Raw genomic sequence first — 24,007 nt, forward strand, 5'->3', positions numbered from 1 at the left:
TGCTGCTCCCGCCCATTGGGCTCTTCTGTCGCCTTCCACGCAGTCGCCTTCTACCCCCACGGGGTCTGCAGCACGAAAGACAGCAGCTGAGTGCGCGCGGCCCAGGCAGTGGGGATGGGAGCGTGTCCCACGGTGCCTTAGAAAGGGGGAAAAAAAAGAGGTCCCCGCAGAGTGCTGACACCTAGGGTACTTTTAAAACGAACTTGGCCAGGCAGCGGGCTTGCCCCTCACTCCGCTGTAGAGAAGGCTGCGACTGACATCCCAGTTGGGACTCAAACGCCTCTGATCTTCCAGTTTCCGGTTACAAAAGTCCCCTCGCCGCCCAGATCCCAGGTGCGCGTGATGTGGTTTATTGTGGCAACAGTTCCTGGCAACTGCCCAGGCATCGGGCGCATCCTGCCGAGCCCTCAAGCGCGGGCGGTGGGAGAGGCTTCAGGCGCGGGGCGCAGGGGCAGCCCCGCCGGAGGCTCCGCGCGTGCCGCACATCATGGGCTGCGGGCCTTCCCAGCCCGCGGAAGAGACGAGACGCGTGCCCACGCCCAAGAAGGGCTGGGAAGAGGGATTCAAGGTAAAAACAAACAAGAAAACTAACGCGTGTAGGGCCTTGCGCCCCGGAGGCCTGACGATTCCCAAGCTTGGGGGCGCTGTAGTTGGCTGGAGCAGGTTCGGCTGGGGCTCACAGCCCGCCTGGCGAGTGGGCAGTTGGGTGGGCGGAGAGGGAGCGACTTAACTCAGCCAGCGTTTAACTGCGGTCTTAACCCGGACTCGTGCTGCTACGGGGCTAGCTTTTGTGATTCAAGAGTCCGCGAAAGTGGTCACACCCCAGGGCCCAGGCAGGAATAATGGGATGAGCGGTGCGTTCTGCCCGAGCAGGGTGACTAGTGATTTTCAGAGGAAGCTCAAGGTTCCTGGGAGAGGCCATCTATTATTTGCTTCCTAAAAGCGGGCCCTTTGGGAATTATTTAGCGCTGTAAGAGAACTTAGCAGCCGTCTGGCTGAGTCCTCTCGCTTCTCACAAGAGGATCCTGAGGCCCAAAATCCGACTTGCCCGAGGCTGCACAGCTTGTTTGGGAGCAGAGCTGGAGATAGAACCTAATTTTCAAGTCTCATTCCAGTATTCTTCCCACTCTTGCTCAAGGTGGCATCTCAAGTAATTCTTCTGGAGAGACAAAGGGGCATTTTTTTCTAGGATGGAGCATGGAGGGATGAGGGTGGAGGTAGAAATCATTTCTTTACATCCTCACCACCATCGAGATTCCACAGACAGAACTAGGAATCCACAAGGGTCTCTTGGAGAAGGGTTAGTCAAAGATAATGTTACCATGTAATTTATCATCAAAAGCAGGATACTCTGACACAACATTGTAAAATGGCTATAACTCAATAAAAAAAAAGTTTAAAAAAAAGCGGGATACTCATTATTAGTCTTCAAAAAATTTTATTGAAGTATAGTTGATTTACAGTGTTGTTAGTTTCTAGTGTACAGCATAGTGATTCAGTTATACATATATGTACTCTTTTTCATAATGGGTTATTATAAGATATTAAATGTAATTCCCTGAGCTATACAGTAGGACCTTGTTGTTTATCTATTATATATAGTAGTTTGTATCTGCTTATCCCAAACTCCTAATTTATCTCTCCCCCTACATTCCCCCTTTGGTTACCTTAAATTTGTTTTCCATATCTGTGAGCCCATTTCTGTTTTGTAAATAAGTTCACTTGTGTCATTTTTTAAGATTCCTCATATAAATGATATCATATGATATTTGTCTTTCTCTAACTTACTTTACTTAGTATGATAATCTCTAGGTCCATGCATGTTGCTGCAAATGGCATTATTTCATTCTTTTTATGGCTGAGTAGTTTTCCATTGCGTGTGTTCTGTGTGTGTGTGTGTATCACATCTTCTTTATCCAATCATCTGTCAAAGGACATTTAGGTTGCTTCCATGTCTTGCCTATTGTAAATAGTGCTGCTATGAACATTGGGGTGCATGTATCTCTTCGAATTAGAGCTTTCTCCAGATAAAAAGCAGGGTACTCTAAAGAGTGAAAGAGACGACTATAAATTTGCTGAATCTAAGCCCATACTGTCTGCAGTGAACCAGGATTTATGGTCACCCTTCCTAAAGGACATTTTGGAACTAGAGTTGAGAGCACGCACTTCCTCTCAGCAGGGTAAGACACTTTTCGGTGCCAGTTACAGCACCTGCAGTGTGTGAGGCGCATCTAAGGGGCTCTGGGAGTACATCAGAAACAAACCAGAGGCCAGTAGGGGCTGAGACTCAGGCTCAGTAGCTGGTGCTCGGGGGGGACGCCTGGGCCCAGATGACCTACATCTCAACACTGCTTTCTACTTTCCATCCCAACTGCCACTGTCTGCATTTAGGACCCTATTACCCTTCACTGGGTCTTTCTGCCTCCCGCATCGCCATCCTAACCAGTCTACCGCCACACTGCCACCTAGCGTCCTAAGAAAAAAATTCCCTGTAGTGTGCTAAAGTCTTTACATTTGGAGCCACCAGTCCCTCTAATGTTATCCTCCCCTCACCAGTTGCTCTCATTCGTGGACTCTCGGGGCTGCCAAACCACGAACTTGCAGTACTCGGCTCTTCCAGGCTTCATCACACTCCGGGCCTTTCCCCAGGCCATTCCCTCTTCCTGGAATGCCCTCCCTAGGCCCATTCCTGGTCCGCCTGATGAACTCCTACTTATCCTTCAGCGCTGAGCTCAAGCACCACGCTGTGATGTTCCCTTATCATGTGGTCAATGTTTGTTTAAAGCTCTTTATCCCTCATGATTTATGGGCTTCTTGGGAGCCGTTTGGTCATCTTTGTTATTATGCATCACTGCTGTGGAATAACATGTAGGGGTGCTCTGTTTTCTATTTTTCCAAAGAGAAATTAAGGCATTAATCCAGATAGTCACTGCCCCTTGCTTGGATTTTTGTCCAAGACTCCTAACCAGTCCCCCCTAGATACCTCCTCCACTACCAGCCTCCACCTCCTTCCAGCCCCAGACTTCCACATGACCTGCAGCGTGATCGTTCTAACATCAGATCTGAACCTGTCAGTTCTCTGATAAAAGTAAAAAAAAGTCCCCAACCCATAAGGGAGGCACACCAACCAATGGTCAAGAGTGTGACTACCCAGGTTTGATTTTTGGATTCACCACTTGTTAGTTGTGTGGCTGTGGTCAAGTTATGGGAGCTCTCTGTGCCCTGGTTTCCTTACCTGTAAAATGAGGGTGGTGATAGTTATTCTGCAGAGTTACTGTGAGACTTGAATGAATTCAGTTCACATTAAGTGCTCATAACAATGCTTGGCACAGAATAAGCACTTAAGGTTAGTTGTTACAATCACTATTATTAAAATTATTTCTGTGAGATAAAATCCTCAGTTCTTAGCCTCACTAGCCATCCTCCAGCTGATGTCTGTCAAATTTTCCAGTTTCATCTCTCCTGACCCTCAGAGTCTAGTCAAACCTCACCACGTGTTCTCCAGCCCCAGTCTGTTTCTATCTCTGTGCCTTTGAACCTGCTGTTCTCTTTCCTGCAGACCTTTCCTTCTGTGTCTTCCTGGACTACGTGCAAATACGCCCCCAAGTTTCAAGATGACTCAAGACCGCTGGCAGAGTGGACCTTATACCTTCTCTCATCACCGTTCAAAACATTTTGTTGTATTTATCTGTTTCCATGCTTGCCTCCATCCCAAGATATTGTTGAGGAAAAGAACTGTTCCTCGTCTTTGTATCTCGAGTGCTTGATACAGAGCTTGGTGCAGAGCAGGCATTAACAGATGTTTCTGGGATGACGGCATGTCCCTCTCCGTTCTTCTGCTCCCTTAGCGTCTTCTTGTCTCCTGGTGGCATAACTAGACTAATGACAGTCGGCAAGGACAAAATTCAATCTTAAAATAATGTGAAAGTAGACTCAGAGTTGACTCACCTATATACCTCTCTTTCCCCTCCCCAAGCATTTGACTTTGGAATCTGATCTAGGGAAAATGTGGTTGTTAAACACCCGAGCTACCAGAACAGGACTTTTTGCTACCTTCATCAATGCATGGGGCTGAGAGTTCAGGTAGTTCGGCTGTGTCTTTAAAATAAAATGAATGCAGGCATGTTTGCTGGCATGAAATACTTATGTTTCTTTGCAGAACAACTTTAAAATATGCTGAATCAAATTTCCTGAGATCTGCCTCCAGACTTTCTCTTCACTTTACCTTAGACTAAAGTGGCAAGAAGACACAGTAGTAAAATAACGCTTAATAAGAAAAGCATGGGAAACTTTTTTAGTTGGAGAAATTCTGTTCTATACAATTAACTTGAAGTCCCTTGCTTAATCTAAAAGAGGAGAGATGAGACTGGAATAGATCTCTAAGTATCCTTCACAGTTTTCCTCTAAACTTTGACATGAAAATTGTTATCATCAGTAAAAGGGACTAACTTACTTTTTAAAGTCCAGCTTTTTAAAAGGTCATATTTCTGATTGCTTTTTGGAGGGTTGCTATTTATTATTACATTTATTAGAAGTAAACTAGAAAAAAATCAAAATTTGAAAATTCTTCCTGTTTGTCTACAGACAAATATATTTCTAAAGTGCATATCTGCCAATAATTTGATATAATAAAGTTTTAGCTCCAGGGAGCCTTGACAAATGACTCCTCTCTCCAAGCTGTTTGGCAAGTTTGTTTCCTCAACGCTTTAGAACATAACGTATGATACTGTCAGACCAAAAACCAACCAAGCAAACAAAAACCTTTCTATAGCTAAAAGTAATACTTTTTTTGGAATGCTGATAATTCCCATGCATAGCTTTACTTTAGAACTCACGGCTTTTTAATTCTGTCTAAAATTCATAAAATATTTATCTCCAAAACAATGAAGCGTCAAATTAAGTTGATAGAAAATGTAGAAACATTGAATCTGTATTTCTGCTACAACTTCATCTCAAGGAAAAAAATGAAACCTTCCACCCACCTCCCCGACCCCTCCCCCTGTACCATCGCAGTTAGACTTCTTATTGGTGTGAAAATACAAACTCTGCATGCATAGATAGACCAAAAAAACTGTTTATGCTGTACCCCCGAGGGGCATAGATCTAATTAACTTGTAAATATCTCTCGTCTTTGAACTATGTCTATTCTCAAGTCTAGATTATGAAATTGGGTGTTAAATTTTCCAGAATGTGTTGCACATTGATAAGGTATTTGAAAGACATTATTAGTTTGCAGAAGAGAAAAACCTTACATTTCTGCTCCAGAGACTGAGGGCTGGTATACGTTCTTTTATGCTGGAAGAGTGTGTTTCGTCGGCTACAGTTTGAGTTTCGGTCACTGGCAGAGCTTGAAGGCAGACTGTCTAAATAAGCACAGATGGGAAAGATTCTTGCTCAAGCCTGGTTTAGTTGCTTTGATGAAACAATTGGGAGATTGTTCAGAACTGGGACATTTAAATTTATTCTGACTTGTAGCTATCAGAATATCTTTGTGAAAAGCCACCTTTTAGCCTGAAAACCTTCAGATTTGCTCTCAGTCCCAATGTGAGCATTTGTTTGTTTGTTTGTTTTTGTTGTTGTCATTAAATCAGTTCCATGTCTCAGGATCTCCAGTGGGAAATCTTAAATGGCAAAATTAATCCCTGCGTGTAACTCAATGTTCTGCTAGGTTCAAAAAATGACAGATCTGCAAAACAAAATGCACTCGTGAAAATATCTGTCTTACCATCACTGCAGATACTGGTTTTTAACAGTTCACTTAGAAAGGGGGGCAAGAGTGCCCAACATAATCTTTACCTTCAGTAAAGTGTGAACGGTGAACCCCTAAAAGATAAGCATCTGAAATATACATATTTCTATCTCATTTAACGAAGGAGCTGCTTTGTTATATGAAAGATATATATATATATATACACACACACACATATATACACAGAGGACAAATATATGAACTGAACAAACAAGTAAACAAACAAAACCTCAACCAATCTGAAATATGAAGCAGCACCAGGGGAAAATGTGAGAGCAAGTACTTGCTTTTCTCTTTCTTTCTCCATCTCTTTCTTCATAGACACAGCTACTGCCATGCAGCCCCCCAGTAGTAAGCTGACCCAGGAAAAGAGCCATTACATATATTACATGCTATGTTGTCATATAATAATAATCATATTATATCATACAGGGCCTCCTTTTATTACATATAAACTACATACATAAAGCATGTATAAAGCATATATGTAATAACTGCATATATAAAGCATGTTATTGTTCCAAGGCTTTCTTCTTGTGCTGATTTATATTTCAGATCCATTGCATTTTTGTTTGCTAACTTGTTTGTCTGTTCAATTGGTTGGTTTTTCATATTTTCCTGTGAGGTTCCGAGCTACAGAACTAATTAACCCTCAACACAATGGACTGATGTTGGTTTAGCCAGAGCAATCATGTGCTGTAAACAGGGTGATAAGGAATGTGAGTCTCCCTGAACATGTGAGAGTTGCTAATTGAATTATGGGAGCCGGAGGGTGATGGGGCCACCACAGCCTAGTTAAGGAGATTTCTACTCTGCCTCTGAGGGACTGCAGAGCACTTCGATGTGCTTCCAGAAAGTGGTCAGAGGTGCTTAGATCTTTTTAATTGGTATGACTTTTATTGTGAAAGTACCAAGAGTTTCATGCTAATGTCCCACTTTTGTATTCAGTTTTCCTAAAGGGAATATTTTCCGTTTAGTTCCTAGAGTCATAATTTACAGCACAGACGTTATGCCAATACTGTTTATTGTATTGAAAACTTCGGAGCAACCTAGACGTCCTTTTGTAGGAACTGATTAAATAAATTGTGGTATAGTTGGCCTACCATGCAATCATCTAATGAACAACCACTCTCACCATTAAACAGAATGAGGTAGACCTATATTTATTGACATAGGTAAATGTCTCTGATGCATCGTTAATAGAAAAAACAGGTTATAGAAATACAATATCATTTAATATATATTTTTATGTCTTAACCAGTTTTATTGAAATGTAATTCACATATACAATTTACCCATCACTACAAACTAATTTGGGTACACTTTTGTCCCCTCCTCAAAGAAGCCACTCTCCATTGGTAGGCAACACACATTTCCCAAGCAATCACTAAATCTACCTTCTGTTTCTATTAATCTGCCTCTTTCAAACATGTGATACAAATGGAATGAATCTTTGTGACTGGCTTTTACTTAGCTTGGTGCTGTCAGCTGTCATCCGTACTGTAGTGTGTATCGGTACTCCATTTCTTTTTATTGCCAGATAATATTCCTTTGTGTGGATAGGCCACATTTAATTCATCTAGTCATCAATTGCTGGACATTTGGGTTGTTTCCACTTTGTAGATACTATGAATAATAATGATGAGCATTTGTGTGCAAGCTTTTGTATGAACATACATTTTTCATTTTGCTTAGATATATGCCTAGGAGTAGAATTTCTGAGTCATGTGGTGACTCTATGTTAAGGGGAAATTTTTGAGGAACTCTCAAACCGTTTTCCAAAGTGGCTGCACCATTGTATGTTCCCTACGGCATCGTATGAGAGTTCCAAATTCTCCACGTCCTTGACGGCACTTCTCATTATGAGTCTTTTTCATGATGGTCCTCCTAGGGGGTGTGAAGTGATATCTCACTGTGGTTTTGGTTTGCATCTCTCTAGTGAAAAATGATACTGAACATCTTTCTATATGCTTACTGGCCAATTCCAGTTTATTTTTAAAGATTATATTTACATGATCAAACACATCTGGGAAGTTATATGCTAAGATGTTAGTAGTGCTTCTGTCCAGGGAATGGTATTTCTTATTTTCTACTGTGTTTCTGTGTCAGTCAGGGTTTTACCAAAGGATCCAAGAACCAGTATGAAGGATGGATGGATGGATGGTGAGTGGATAGATATATAGATGTTTTACAAGTTTTACAAGGAATTGGCTTATACAATTCTGGGGGCTGGCAAAGCAAGTCCAAAATCCATACAATAGAATGGGTGGTCAGAAAGGATGGGCTGGAGCTTAAACTGCATCCACAGAATTCCTTCTCCCTCAGGGAAACCTCAGTTCTGCTCTAAGACTTTCAACTGATTGGATGAGGCCCACCCAGATCACTGAGGATCGTTTCCTTTACTTAAAATCAACTAATGGTAGATGTTAAGCACACCTACCAAAAACCATCACAGCAAAGCCTAAATTAGTGTTTGATTGAATAACTGGCTATGATAACCGAGCTCAGCTGACCCATGAAACTGATCATTACAAATTTTTTCTGTTTTATTTAATTATTTGTATGAGTCCATATTAATTACTTCATCTGCAAAAACAGTCAAGGTGGTTTCATTCAAAAAACCTTAATACACAGCGGTCCTTTTACTTTTCATATTTGATGGTTGAACTTCTGCACCTTGGTGCCCTTCAGAAAGCTCAGCATAGTCATCTGTGCCTGGTGGGTTCATATGAGTCACTAGGTCAGTTTTCTACTGTTGCTATAACAAATAAACATAAGTTTAGTGGCTTAAAATGACACAATTTTATTCTCTCATAGTTCTGGAGGTCAGAAGTCTAAAATTGGTTCCACTGGGCGAAAGTCAAGATGTTTGCAGGGCTGCTTCCTTTCAGAGGCTCTGAGGAGAGGATCCTTTTCCAGCTGCTAAGGCTGCATTCCTTTCATTCCTTGGCTGGTGGTCCTTCCTGCATCTTCATCGTTGGCACTGCAGCATCTTCAGATGTGTCCCTGCCTCGGTCATCACACCGCCATCTCCTTCTCTGTAGTCAGTCTCCCTCTACCTCCCTCTTGTAAGGACACCTGTGCTTGCATTTGGAGCCCACCTGAATAACGGGGGATATCTTGCCATCACACGGTCTTTAATTTAAGCACATCTGCAAAGTCCCTTTTGCCATGCAAAGTCACATCCACAGGCTGCTGGGTACTCTTCAAGCCTGCCACAGACACTAGTCGGCTAAACAGTCACAAAGCGGACCTTGCAACACTCAGTTTCCAAGAAATCTTGACTCTCACAAAGCCTTTCCCTTTCCACAGGCTGATGCCCGTGGGGCTCATTCCTGGGAGAACTGCAGGCCCCAGGCTGAAGCTGCACTGCCCAGGGACTCTGTGGGAATCCCAGAAGGCCTGGAGAAGCAGGCCCAACTGGGAAGCTTACCTGGAACCATTCCAGAAAGTTCCCCATCTCCTAGTGAAAGAAACAAAAGACTAAATTCAGGTAATGGCCCTCATTCACGCTGATCTCTATAAAATACTATTTCTCAAATATATTTTATAATGTGTTTGGCGACTCCTTTCACAGCTTTGTGTCAGGCGATGCTTTAAATGGTGGGGTCCCCCTCTCTGAGACGTTAGGATTTAGCCACAGACCTTCATTATGTGAATAAATAATACTAACCATTAATCTTCTTGTCAATGAAATAATTAAAGCCATCTCTTTTTTTTTAAAAAAAAACTAAGAGCCCTTATCGGTGGTTGGGCTAGGCCTTGGGGATAGGAGGCTTTAGTTAAATTCCTCTAAATTTCACCACATTAACATCTTTCCAAGGGAAATTTCTGCATTTCGAAAAATAAAAATAAAACCTACATCAAACAGTTTCTCCTGTCTCTCCCCATTCAAACTTATCGGCAAATATATAATAAAAATATCTTTCAAAAACATGGAAGACGTAATTATGTCCTGGTGTGTTCTTTAGAAGCTATTTGTGGTTTTCCCCGTGGTGTGTGTTCACTTTACCTGAGTTACCCTTCTGCTGTTAAGAGCCCTTGTTTGCATTTCCTCAGCGTTTGAAACAAATTGAACTTAACAGACTTCAAGGAAAAGTACTCTATTCTATCTGGGGAGAAAGCTTTCATTTCATTCCTCATCATAGTTTCTTCCTTAGGTGTAACTTAGAGTTGGAAAACAGGTGGCTTAATAGGTGAGATTCTTTTTCTTGGACTTCCATGGCAACTTGGGTTATCACAAAGTTCTTTTTTTATTGCCCATTTTATTTTTTTAGTTGAAGAATAATTGATTTACAACATTATATTAGTTTCAGGGACACAGTGTACAGATTCAGTATTTTTACAGATTATACTCCATTACAAGCTATTACAAGGTAATGGCTGTAATTCCCTGTGCTGTGTAGGACATCCTCATTGCTTATCTGTTTTATACACAGTAGTTTGTAGCTCTTAAACACCTGCCCCTATCTTGCCCCTCAACCCTTCCCTCTCCCCTTCGGTGACCACGCTTGTGTCTTCTATATCTGTGAGCCTGCTTCTGCTTTGCGTATACATTCATTTGTGTTGTTTTTCAGATTCCACATATAAGTGATATCATACAGTATTTGTCCTTCTCTGTCTGACTTACGTCCCTAAGCACACTCTTCTCTAGACCCATCACGAATTTCATATTTGCCCTCATCTCTTGCTTCTGATAGGGTGTAGACATGACCTCTGAGGATGAGGGAGGAGCTCAGGGATGCAGTGCAGGGACGGCTCCTCCCTCTCCCCCCTCCCCGAGTTGGGCCAGCACGCATGTCTTTTCCTCTGATACTTCTGTTAATGAAGAGCCCTCCTGGACTGCAACACGAGTGCTCAACGTCCATGTGTTAACAGACTACCGATTGTCAGGCGGACAGGGACCTGCACGCCCTCAGAGAGGCAGTCCTGCCATCTGTATGCTATTGGAAGCACTGTGGGGAGGGAGGGCCCCAGATCAGCAGGATGGAGCTAAGAGAAACCAGCTGGGGAGGGACTGAACTATCGAAGCAGGTGTTTTCATAGTGTAGTGCAAATACATTTTCAGGAATCATCTTAGCATTGAATAAATAGGAACTAATGCCCTGCAGTTTCTATTTGTTCTCTGCCCAGTTTCCTCTCTGTTTTCTCTCTGTATCATTGCTCTTCAGAGCTATAGAGTTTGTTACTCATTTCAAGTTTCACACTAACATTTCCCAAGTATTTCCTTTTATTTAAACAAAAGTTCTGATTTTGAATGGTTTCAGATAAGAAAAGCCACCCAGAGCAAAGAATGCCTGTATTCTTCCACCCGGATTCCCCAAGTGTGAACATTGGACCACACTGGCGTTCTCATCATCTCCTCCTCCTTCACCCTCCCCTCTCCCCCACTTCTCCCATACACAACTGTATTTTTTCTGAGAGTAAGTCACAGACATAATGATGCTTTACTCCTAAACATATCAGTGTGCATTTCCTAAAAACAAGGACAGCATAATGGCTCAAAATCCGACAATTACCACTGATCAAAAATCAGGCAGTTACCACGGATGCAGTACTGTTCTCTTTCCTATTCCAATGTCAGTCATCTCACAAATGTCCTTTATAAATACATTCCTGGTTCAAGATCAAATGCAAGTTCACGTGTGTAATATACTTGGCAAGTGGCTTTAGTTTCTTTTAATCTGGAACAATCCTTTGACTTTTGTCTTTTAAAACCTTGATATATTTGGAGATACAGGCCATTTATTTTGTAGAATGTTCCTCAGTTTGGGTTTATCTGATATTTCCTTATGATTAAGTTCAGGTTATGCATTTTTACCCAGAATACTAAAAATGATATTGCATCCTGTTTAGTACATCAAATCAGGAGGTATCTGATATGTATTTTTGACTTTTATTGTGGGTTTGGGTTTTTAGTTTTTTGGGGTTTTTTTGCCTTTCTAAAGTTTTTTTTTTTTAATGGAGTAAAATTTATCAATCTTTTCTTTCTTTTGAATCTGGATTTTGAGACATAGCTAGAAAGCCTTTCCCTACACCAAGGTTAAAGGTGAATCTACCCATTTTTTGGTATGACTTCACTTTTTATACTTATTTTCTTTTTACTAGTAGCTTTTAAAAATTATTTTAATTTTTATTACCACTTTTTTCCCTTTAGGGGAGATAATTAGGTTGGTTTGTTTATTTTAATGGAGGTTCTGGGGATTGAACCTAGGACTGTGCCTGCTAAGCATGCGCTCTACCTCTTTGAGCTATACCTTCCCCCCCCCCGAGAAGTCTCTCATGCCAGGAAGGTTAATGTTCTAAAGTGAGAGATATCTGGTTTGTGTGTGTGTGCGTTTCCTATCTTCCCGCTACAAATTCATGAAAACTGTCTTTGTGAACCAGCGAGGTTAGAAATTTTCATAAAAAGACTCCATCCACCAGATGGAATGGATTTCTTACTCTCAGGACTTCCAGATGATTACAAAATAGAAGAGAGCTCATTTCTGAGGATTCCTCATTACACCTGTATTTTATGAGGTTGTGAAAAATGGACACTTGTTTGCTTATTTATGTAACTGTGTGCTTTGTAACGGGGGTGGTCTCTCTCATTAGCGCTGTTTACAAAAGCTCCCCTATAAACTGTTTCAGTGCCATTTTTAGAATCACTAACAAAAATTTAGCTATCACGACTCAAATTCGGATTTGGTTCAAAGAGTCTTTTCAAAAAGGCATACTTTTACTGACATAGATTTAGCAGATGGCGTAATTGTAAACTCAGGGTTGCAGAACTGGAAGTCTCTTGGCAACATCACGCTGTTTATCCTTTGTATACAAAGCATAGAAACCAAACTGCAACTCATCAGAGTCACTGAAAGACTATCTCATTCATAGCTGTGGTTTAGCTTCATAATTCTTCCATGGAACCCATGTAATTGTACCCAAGTGTACAAGTGTTGTTACAACAAAAGAGTAGTACATAACAGCACATGAAAGACTTCTTGTTGTGTTACTATTTGACCTGCTAAGTAAACAGTGTATTGTGTTGATGTGTATCCTCTGTAAGAACATAAAGGATTCGAACTTCAAAGGATTATAAAGACTTGTAATAGAAACAGACATTTAGGTGCGAGTGTTGAGACTAAGAATTAATTAATGAGCATGATTGATAAGGCATGTATTTAGCATTTGATTGATAACATCTTCACGCTTAAATTTCACTTCCTTTTTTTCTTCTTTTCCTTTGGAAGACCCAGTGATCAATGGATTAATCCATAAACCCCAACCCTTAGAGAATGGAGAGCGACAAAAGTCATCAGACATCCTGGAGGAATTAATTGTTCAAGGAATAATACAAAGCCACAGCAAAGTATTGAGAAATGGAGAATCATATGACATCATGGCAAGTAATCCTGTGATTAACACTAGCTTATAGTTAAAATAGCAATAGAGTATGACTGATCACAAGTTATTTTTTCCAGCAGTATGCATCTGAGAGTCACAATACAGAGCACAGCCTTTATCTAAGCCAGTGTTTTCTCCCATAAACTCCCCCGCCCCTCTGCACACCATCCTTCTCTTACAGATTCAGGAATTGCCTGGTCATTAATGATTAATGAATGCAATAAAATATATCTTGGGTTTTACTAAATTTGAGACATAAAAAGCCCCATGGAATAAAAGGCCTTCCTTCTTTCAGCAATTTTTATTAAACAATTGCCTATGTACTAGGCATGTGAATATAAAACTGACCTCTGAGTTATCCAATAAGAAAATAGGTCTAAATGCCAAAGCTAAAATGGATATGCTTATACATGTATATACACACCCCGAGGTCCACCATGAGGAGATAAATGCAATTATAGAAATTATTAGACTCTTATTTTTCTTCACTGATTCATCTTGACTAATCTGTCATTGTTTTTCTGTCGTGTGAGCAATATTTTTAGTTTGATTTTAGCTGGTTGTGGCCAAAGTCTTGAGGTTTTAATTTTTAAATAAATTCTGTGTGAACCTGTGAAGAGGACAGGGGGTTTGTCATCATTTTGTTTTTTGTTTGTTTGTTTGTTTGTTTTAAGCCAATGCTCCCCGGCAGTACCAGTTGTCCTAAAGTAGAGACAGAGGAACGAAGTTGAAAAGAAGAAATAACCAAGGAGGGGAGAGTATAGCTCAGTGGTAGAGCATGTGCTTTGCATGCATGAGGTCCTGGGTTCAATCCCCAGTATCGCCATTTAATAAATAACTAAATAAACTAATTACATCCCCCTACAAAAAGATTCTTTTTAATTAAGAAAAAAAAAAACTGAAACGAAGGCTAAGGGAAAATGAATGGGAAAGAAAAGAAAGAAAGAAATGGTGGCAATAGAGACCAGAAATTATATCAAAGGTGCCTCCGTGGCAGCCAGTCCCCAGTTTTGTAGGGAAAACAATCAATTGTGTATAAAAGGATTCGTTATTTAAATCAAGTTTGCCACCCAGCCCCAGTAACTTAGTGTTTGAATAAAGGTAATTTCCTTCGCTGTGTGTAGGACACATTGAGAACTCATGAATAAAAGCCAAAGTGGTATTTTCTTTTGAGGAAAAATAAGTCCTGCAGAAAGTATTTGGCAAAAAGAAGGAGATTGTTAAGCCTTATTATATAAGGCTTATAATATTACCAGGCTGCCAATAATAAAAGGAAGTGGGGGACAAGGGGAGGCTAAAAATGGACCTTATAATGGAACAGATGATGCCAGCAGGATGACAACCTGCATTAGCCCAAGGGTAGCCATCACAATACAAGGCGGTTCAGAGCACCTTATCTTACTTCCAAGCGCTAAAAGAAGGGTGCCTCTTTAATATGGAAAGGGCGAGAGAGATTTTTTTTTTCTTGCTGTAGGTGAATCTCAAGGGGTCAGAAAAGAAAAAGTGTGTCAAAAGAAAAGACAGGAGAGCCATCTGGAGGAGGACAGATTGTGAAATCGTTCCGGATCTAAGCAAGGCCTTCTTCAGGGAGATGCTATGGAACTTTGATGCTCACACCAGAGGGAGTAGCATTAAAATTTTTTTTTCAGTAATTCAGACGCCAGAGATGAATGAGTTCAGACTCAGATCTCACAAGGGCACGAGCAAGGTTAATTAATATAAGCTACATCGTGAAAGGAACTTATCTATTAAAAAATGAGAACTACGGGCTTGACTCTCAGTAACATCCTTAAGAGAGCCAAAGATGAAGTCTGTGTCCACATTATGTAGAGACGGAATGGTTGTCAGGAGCATAGTTGAACTGTTCTCGAAAGTATTTAAATGCGACAGGACTGCAGAGGTAGGCAAGAATAACACAATTCTTTTTTCTTTTCTTTCTTTCTTTTTTTTTTTTGGAATTGGGCCAGGATGTCCAACATAAGCCAGACTTGCAGACCTGAGCCACAACGCACAGCTGTGCATTGGATTGCCCAGTGCAGTGGTCCTTAACCTGCACATTTGCCTCACCCAGGAAGCTTTCAAAACTCCTGGTGCCCACGCCCCACCTGGCACTAGTGGCTGGAGGTGGGCCCAGAATGTGGTGCTTCTGAAAGCTCCCAGGTGATTCCTGTGGGCAGCCTAGGCTGTGAGAACCACTGCCATGAAATTTCAATAAAAATGTCCACCAAGCCCCCAGATTCATTACAAAGCTGGGAAGGGATAACACTTTTGAAACTGAAATCTCCCCCAAAATAGGGTCCGAAAATACCCCTGAAAATATCCCATATTTTCAGTAGAGAGCTGAGGTTACACCCAGGAAGCATACGGAAATGAAGACGAGACATACCTGCTCAGCATCACATGTGAAGTCTCATTCAGTCTAGGTGTAGCTGTGAACGTGTGTGCTGGACACCAGGTGTCTTGAATATTTGAAAGAAAGTTCTGAGGCCAATGTGAAAAGATGAGAATGAATATTTAAGGACTGAGAGGGGAACCATATAAAGAATGGAAATACTATGAGACAGTGAATACTTTTGACTAAGAAACAAAGAGCCAAAAGAAACAAAAGGGAAATGGTCAAAAAAGAGATGTTAATGTCAGCAGGTACCATGATGTGATGAGTCCGGTCGGACATGGGAAGACCATTTCTTCATTGCTCAAAAAAAAAACTTAAACTATGATGGGAAAAAACAGAACAATAAATGTGAGAATACTTTAAAAACAAGGCTTCTAATGTAGACCAACAGTATACTGAAATACAAGGGAATTTTAGACCTAGATCTTTCCCCTCTGTAGCCAGGTTGTCTTCTTTAATTTAGTTATCATTTGGAGTGAAACTAATAAAAGATGATGAAAAGGGGGAGGGTCCCGTGTGAGCCAGTCTCTTCCTAGAAATCCACGGCAGTTTCTGTGTCCTCAGCACCATCCCCCACCGTGGTCTTTTTTCTTTTTTTTTTTTTTATTGTGGTAAATTTAAAATACCATTTTTTTCCCTTAATTTTTTCATTATCTGTTATTTGACAAAGATGACAGCAATTCCAGAGCCACTCTGGATAACCTACCTGAAAGCATCTTCATGTTAATAGGTGTCATGCTCACTCAGAAAGAATCATGATATGTAAAAGATATATTATCAGACTAAGTGAATCTTCGAATATATTTGAAAACATTGTAATGAGACTCCAGTGGCTGTGTTACATATGTTGGTTTCATATACACGTAATTATGTGTATGGATTGGTACACATCTCTTTAAAGAGATGGGACTGGCTCTCACTTATCCACATAGGTGTTATCCACTTTAGGTGTCATTTATCCCAGACTCATTTCTCCTGTCCTGGGTCTCCCTCCACAAGATTCTCAATTCTCTGTCGATGCCTCCTGCCTCTGGTCCAAGTTTATTCCCTTCTCCAGGCGACTTCTGTACTTGATAACCTTTAATGTAGTTAGGGAGTTTGTTCACATTGAATCAGAGCCTCTAACATTATTTGTTGAACCTCACGGGAGTTTTTTAAGGAGGAAGACATTGGCTGGGTGAAAACTGAATAAAGGCAGTTAACACTCAGAGTGACCGTCTTAGGAACTCTAGCAGTGACAGAGCAGGAATGAGACCTCTTGTGAGAAACTTTGGCTTATTCTATGCACAAGACTCCCATTAAGAGAGCACAGCCAAGGTAGGTTTATCTGTGGGTTAACGAGGAAAGCTCTGAGGAATACACAGTGGATGCAAAAATGAATGTAATCTTATGGTTACCAGGCGGAAAGCGGGTGGGAGGGATAAATTTGGGAGTTTGAGATTTGCAAATATTTACTACTATATATAAAAATAGATTAAAAAATTTCTTCTGTATAGCACAGGGAACTATATTCAATATCTTATAATAACCTTTAATGAAAAAGAATATGAAAACGAATATATGTATGTATATGTATGACTGGAACACTGTGCTGTACACCAGAAACTGACACACTGTAACTGACCATACTTCAGTTAAAAAAAAAAAAAAAAGAACTAATGTAGTATACAAGTTAGTTTGGCTAGAAACAAGACCCCAATCTTATCGCAGCGTCTTTGGGCATGGCATCCTCTGATCGTGTTCTTAAAGAAAATAATTGAACTAGTAACTTCCATAGGTTTTAAGGTTTTTTGTTTTTTTTTTAGAGTTTCTATGGGTAGCACCTCTCTGCACATAATGTGATCATTGCTATCATTTTTAAGTGCCAACAGTTGATAAATCCTGACTTTATAAAATCCAGTGGTAAAGAATACAGATATTGTTCCCCAGGTTTTCCAATACTTTTCCTTAAAATGTCAAACTTGACAAAGGACAAGGGCTGCACATGCAGGATTAACTTCTGCCAGGGGAGGAAGTACATGACTTCTTAGGCATCGTTTTGGGGGTAAAGCCATAGGAAGCGTCCACGCAAACCGGAAATCCCAAGTTCTCTTGGAGCTGTTAATCTCATCATTTTAGTGAAGTTTCAGACTCCTAGGTAAGCCTGGTAGAGCCTTTCTTGTCTGGATCTTAGACGACTATTCCGTTCTCTTTTAGCTTCTAGGAGTGAATTTCCCTAAAAAAAACTTGTTTCATGTTTCGCACTAATTTCACAGTCTCTCTAGTTGAGCCGTAGCAAGTGCGTCCCTCTTGTTAACAGGAGGCTCTTGCCAGCAAAAGCCTAAGAGCCAATTGTCATAAAAATAATAGAATGATGGGGGAGGATGGACTTGCTTTGACAAACATCTCCCAGTTTTCCTGTAGCGAACAACTTCTCACCACATAAAACTGTCTGAAGGCTGTAACTGAGCCCAAACTTTAATAAATGTTTTCCCTTTAAGAGGTTTTCTAAGAATCATAGATTTTAAAGCTGGAGGGAAGCTTCGTCGTCCTCAGCAAATTGCAAAGCAGTGGTGATGGTATAATTTTGAGAAAAATGAGCCCAAAGAGAAGTGCTTTGTGTCAGGTCACACAGCGGGTATTTGTGGAAGGCCCGGGATTAAATAAAGGCCAGCGCTCCTGCCTGCTGGCCCCGTGATTCTGAGGCTCATTTCTCCCCTTCGTGACAAATACTGTATTTGGTTATGATTCTGTGCACTATCACTGAAAAAAGTCACTGCTTTCACTGGATGAAAAGGAATTACCGTTTCCCGAGTGGCTACTGTATACTTTCCTTTTTTTCTTTAAATCCTGTGAAATAAATGCTATTAAACCTATTTGACAAATGAGGAAGAGAGGCTTACAGAGTTTAAGAATTCATGCAAGGCCACACCGTGACTGAGCCAGGATTCAAACCCAGGGCTGCGTGAGTTCAGATCTGGTGCCCTTTTCTGCAAAGCTGGACTGTCTTTCTTTGTGTGATTTATTTTCTCAGTAACTACTGATTGCAATCTGAAGAAACGGTCTTTTAGAGATTACAATGAATGTCAGTTCCTCCTTTGTCTGTAAAAGTCTTTAGAGAAGTTACCTAGAACAGTACAGGAGTACCTCATCGAAGATACTGCAAGTTTGGTTCCAGGCCACATCAGTTAATTCTCTCCTCCATGAGATCAAAAGCCCTAAAACTAGTCTTGATCCCAAATGAAAATCATTTGTAGCTTGTGGACTATTATAAGATCATGAGGTTTAACTTTTTACCTTGAACTACAAATTCATCATTCATTCACCACCTTTTCCCATCTTATATTCATTCTCCATGTTTTTTATTTTTCCTTCTTATGAGCTCTCCTCCATCTCTGTATTTTTTTCATGTTTTTTGATAACAGCCTCTTTTTACCTAGACATCCAATAGATATTTTTTTCTTTAGGAATGAGTTCTGTTGTTACCAGGAATTAACTCTTTAGGAATGAGTTTGGTCGTTGAACAGTGGTCACACCATGGTTTTAAAGTCTGCCCAAAAATCTGTTTAGATTTTTAGGACTAACATCTTTTTTTTTAACTTGGAGTGACATAGGTGACATTTACAATCATATCAACCTCAACATCTCATTTACTGTTTTTGAGGCGGGTGGGGAGATGAGGACTATATTTATGTATTTATTTATTCATTTTTTAATTTTATTGAAGTACAGTCAGTTTACAATGTTGTGTCAGTTTCTGGTGTACAGCCTAATGTTTCAGTCATACACAAACATACATACATTCTTTTCCATTATAGGTTACTACAAGATATTGAATATTGTTCCCTGTGCCAGACAGAAGAAACTCATTGTTTATCAGGACTAACATCTTAAGCAATATTTATTCTCTCTCTTCTTTCTCCTCTGCCAGTGAATACATTTGTTTCTCCATTTAAAAAAGTGTCTTCCTCCAGGTGAACACGACTGAGAAGCCGTTGAGAAAGCCACCAGCCAGGCTGAAAAAACTTAAGCTCAAAAATGAAGTAAAAGATTTCTCAATGAAGGACATAGACGAGCAGATGCAGGCGGTGGAGGGGCGCAGGAAGGTACCAGCCCTCGCGTGAGGCGCGCTGCCCGGGAGATGAGCTCATGTGCTCCGGCCTCTGCAGTCGGCAGCTTTCAGGCAGAATGCATGGATTTGTCACAGTTATTTTAGTGATCTATATGCTGCCAATGCTGTATGTTTAATTTCTCTAAGTTTTCTTTGTGTGGGGGAAGAAATGAAGCAACTATCTTGAAGTTGGTGGAATTACAGTTTCTTCTGTGTAGCCTAGGGAAGCAATATCCAATTCTGAGAATTAAGTAGGGAGTTTTTTTCCCATGAAAAAAGAGAAACTTCTATGGGGCCAGAGATGGCAAGAGGTCCCTGGGTGGAGGGTGGGAGCTGAGGGCAGGCTGCGCAAACGCTCAGACAACTTTTGCAGCATTCACGCACATGGTCCCCATAGTAACCCTCGCCAGCCATTCCAGGAACCAGCCTTCACAGCTTTGGTCTGACAGCCTCTACCTCCATCTCTCTGCTTGGCCTCTGGGAGGGCAAGGACGAGGACGTAGCTCTGGTGGGCGTGGGGGAGGATGTCTGTCTCTTTCAACAGTAATTCCCCAACATCTGTTTGTTAAATGACTGAATAACTAGAGAAGCCAGGAATGTTCATTAGAGGCAGTATTCATGAGAACCTGGAGGAAGTTACTTGGACTCTTTTTCACTCTTTAATACTGCTTTTCAGACTAAAGAAGAAGAAATAAGAAAAACGCTATGGGGTGACGGAAGTCGGCCCCCAGCCCATCATTCAGATGCAGCTGAACCAGGTGAGACGGAGGTTCCATTGGCCAAAAGACTTGAAACTGAGAGCTCTACTGTGTTTGAACCGTCCCACCTGCAGGAAGGAAAGCTGTTGAAAAGGAAAAAGAGTAAAAGTGACACAGCCTCAAATGACAGAATGTATGGTTATGAAGGTATTGGGGTGGTGGAGTCAGACATGTCCTACAACCAAGCAGACGATGGATTCTAATGAGACGTTTTATGTGAATTTTGTGAAAAGGCACCCAGTTCTCCCCAGGTGTGACATTCTTAGTCTGTCTCATGTTTTCTTTGAATGCCTCACCCCTCGCCCACTGGGATGTGCGGTGGACTTAGAAATGACTGTGTGAGCTCCGTGCGCTGGCACTTAGCTGAGTAAACTCAATGGCTGTGCAGTTTTTTTAAAAAAAAGAAGATATGACTAGCCTCCCCATTATAAAGTTGTCACTCTCCTTCAGTGTGGCCTCAAACATTGTGATAATGTCTTCAATTTGTGAGCACCTTTCAGCTTGTGTTTGTGCCAAATGAAATCCTTTTTTTGTTCCTGCCATCCGAGGGTCCTTTAAGACAAATTGTATGGACTTGTTTTATTTTAATGGTCTGTATGCTTCTTGTGCTGTATGTGTGGGTTTGTTTGTTGTTTTTTTTTTAATTCCCTTTGTGTTGTGATTAAAGCAATAGCCTAAAGTTGGTTGTATTACAGTCTTACCCATATAGCTTAGGGAAGCAATACCCACTTCTCAGAATTAAGTGAGGTGTGGAATTTTCTTCACATGAGAAAAGAAGAACTTTAATTGGGGCTGCGGTGGGAGGAGGCCCGGGGAGGGAGCGGGTAAGCTGAGAGGAGGCTATGATGCTAGTGGCTGGGGACTTTCCTGGCCCTCATCTTATTGGACTCATACTGTGGTTCTTCTCCCTCCCTTACACCCACATCCAATCAATTATCAGGTCTTAGGAGTCGACATTCTATAAATATCTCATACCCCTTTTCATCCTTTCCCTAGTATTTCCTGTATTACCTACATCAGACCACCTGACCATCATTCAGCTGGATTACTACAACCGTCTTCTCAATATTTACTCAATAACCTTCTGCTTAAAACCCTTTGTTGGCTCCCTTTTATGGTCAAGATAGAGTCCAGACTTCTTTTTGTCACTGGTAGGGCTCTCAGCTTTCATAGTTTGCTCCCACTGAACTTCCAGGTCCTCAAACTCAGCACACTCTCCCTAGCCTCTGGGTCTTTGCACATGCTGTTCCCTGCTTCCCTTCTCCCTTCTCACTGCTTGATTTAACTTGGCTTCTTGTTTTTCATGTCGCCACTCAGACACCACTTCCTTCAAACCCCCTGGTCTGGGTAGGGGCCCCTCTCTCATAGTTGGCTTTTGGCAGCCCGGATTACTCAGTGTCGCACTTACCACACTCTGTAGGAATCATCTGATGCATTTCTATCTTCACCACCCGATATGTCAGTTTGAACAGGGCAGAGGATGGGTCTGTCTTGACTGTGGTTGCATTTTTGTACCTTGGAAAGTGAATGGCACACAATACATGCCATGTAAATATTCCTTCAGTGGATGAATCTATATATCCAGCCATCCTTGAGAAGCAGGACAGCCCCAAGAGATGGCTTGTTTCTCTGGGAACCAGTGGCTGGGGGCAGGGCTGATGGGAGCTGAAGACCGCTGGGCACCTCCTAAACACGTTATATGTTCCCTTTGTGATGCTGCAAATAAATGCCTCGTGTATTCTGTAGCCTGTAGGACTGAGGACTCCTGCAGCCAGTGAGGTATGACGGCAGTAGTAGAGTTCTTTCAAAACTCATTCCAGAACCAAAACCTTTAAGAATCAAAGTCTACATCATACAGCGGTACCTTGGAAAGTCCTGTAGGCTCCCTGGGCCTCCATTGCCTTATATGTTAATTTTGGATCGCCAGTCTCACGGCATTGTACCCAATGACATAATGTGTTTAAAAGCACTGTGTAAACTAGAATACGCCAGAATCTTTATAGCATATTATTTATATAAAATCCTCTGTGGGTCACATGATCGTTTTCATCTGCCCATAGGTTTTTCTATGGAGTTGATCTTGTGGCCAGTCTTGTAAAATATTAGAGTAACTGATGATTTACTGGTACGAAATGATTGTACTGGGACAGTTAGGAAGAGCTGGAGTATCATTCAGATCTCTGCAAATAATAAAATTTAAATGACCAAAAAATACATTCAGTGCAAATTTATAGTCATTGTTGTCAGGTAAATTGATCCTCAAATTTGCCAAGTACCCAAATAATACTTTTTCTTGGAAACTTACGCTCTTGCCTATGCTCTTTATAGAGGCTTAGAAGACACGTTTATTGAGTTAAATATATGTATAATATAGATGTGAGCATTCTCACATATACCTGGCTTGAAAGGCTCTTCCTATATATAAACATGCCAAATAGTGACACACCCTAAATGAGAAGCCACGTATCTTCTTAGCAGGACCATCCATTTTAACAGGATGGAAAGAGAGAAAATGTTTATTTTATCTACTGAAATAACAGAATTGTTTTTCTCATTCTTAAAGTTTTGAACAATCACCAGGGTATTTCAATTAAAACTAAACCACCACCATCAGGAAGTTATGAGTCAGGAAGACGAGATTAAGATTTATAATCATTTTAATTGAAGGGGGAAAAAACTTATGGGTGATTTGTAATTGTTCAAAGGAATATTTAAAAGGTGTATTTTAAAATAGTTTGCAGATATTTCAAATACACACAATGTAAGAGTCTTATGTTAGCAAAAGTAATTTTGCAAACACAAAGACAAAAATAGAATTTATCAGTGTTGCTATAGTGACGACCAGCAATTTATGACTGTGTCTACTTCTGTTTATTTTATTATCAATAAATAGTTAGTCTTTGAAGGCGTAATTATACAGTAAATACTGCATTTTGAAGATGTATAATGCTATGGCGTGTCAGTTGAGAGATCACTTTTGCACCCACATATAACATGTATATGCAGCGCCTTCTTGTAGGATGGTGAAATTTATGTCTCAGAAGATCAATAAATGGCATTATTTTGAAATAAAGTGTGGGAGATGACCATTATGGTCTCTTTGTGTCACTTCTATTTGCTTCTTAAAAATAATACCTGCCTTTGTTTTTTTTTTAATTCCATTAATAATATGTAATAGGAAATATGCACTGAAAAATATAATCAAAAAATACCAAGAGTCCAACATTTTCCTCTCCCACCAAGAATCCTGCTAGAAACGTTTTGCTTTAGGTGCCTTGACATTTTTCTCCTCTTTTCTTCTACAACATAAGCTGTTTTGTAACTTGCTTGTCTTTATTCAAATGTACAGTATCTTTTCAGGTAAATAAATCTACTCCCACAATATCTTCTTAATGATGTAACATTTTTTAGCTTCCCTGTTATGTTTCTAGGGATTCTGTTCCTTAAAGACAGTTGTAACACGTTTCCATTTCTGTTTTTTATAAATTGGCAAGTAAAATAACTTGAACGTTCCCCCTTTAACAACAGTCCAGACACCTCGGCAGGCAGGCAGCCGCCATGCTTACTTGCCTAGGTGATCTTGTTTTCATTGTCCTCCTTTCTGGTCACTGCCTCTCAGAGCACAAATA

The 24,007-nt window shown here is 40.7% G+C and overlaps 1 protein-coding gene and 1 non-coding gene across 4 annotated transcripts; both read left to right on the forward strand.

Annotated features, from left to right (window-relative positions):
* The first annotated feature begins 379 nt into the window (after positions 1 to 379).
* Positions 380 to 23,762, forward strand: STMND1 (stathmin domain containing 1). 3 transcript variants are annotated; one of them, XM_032462537.1, is made up of 7 exons: positions 485 to 568; positions 7,859 to 7,912; positions 8,567 to 8,792; positions 9,062 to 9,242; positions 12,982 to 13,133; positions 19,484 to 19,615; positions 20,297 to 23,762. In XM_032462537.1, the coding sequence occupies exons 3-7, from the start codon at positions 8,748 to 8,750 to the stop codon at positions 20,579 to 20,581; spliced, it is 795 nt and encodes a 264-aa protein (XP_032318428.1). In that variant the 5' UTR covers positions 485 to 568; positions 7,859 to 7,912; positions 8,567 to 8,747; the 3' UTR covers positions 20,582 to 23,762. The 3 variants fall into 3 exon arrangements, with proteins under 3 accessions (XP_006194358.1, XP_032318429.1, XP_032318428.1); XM_032462538.1 differs by lacking the exon at positions 8,567 to 8,792 and having other exon boundaries at positions 455 to 568; XM_006194296.3 differs by lacking the exons at positions 7,859 to 7,912; positions 8,567 to 8,792 and having other exon boundaries at positions 380 to 568.
* On the forward strand, positions 13,889 to 13,961 carry TRNAA-UGC. The gene has a single exon. It is a non-coding gene; the product is annotated as a tRNA-Ala (tRNA).
* Positions 23,763 to 24,007: the final 245 nt, after the last annotated feature.

This window comes from Camelus ferus, chromosome 20, assembly GCF_009834535.1.
Source record: "Camelus ferus isolate YT-003-E chromosome 20, BCGSAC_Cfer_1.0, whole genome shotgun sequence".
Classification (NCBI taxonomy): domain Eukaryota; kingdom Metazoa; phylum Chordata; class Mammalia; order Artiodactyla; family Camelidae; genus Camelus; species Camelus ferus.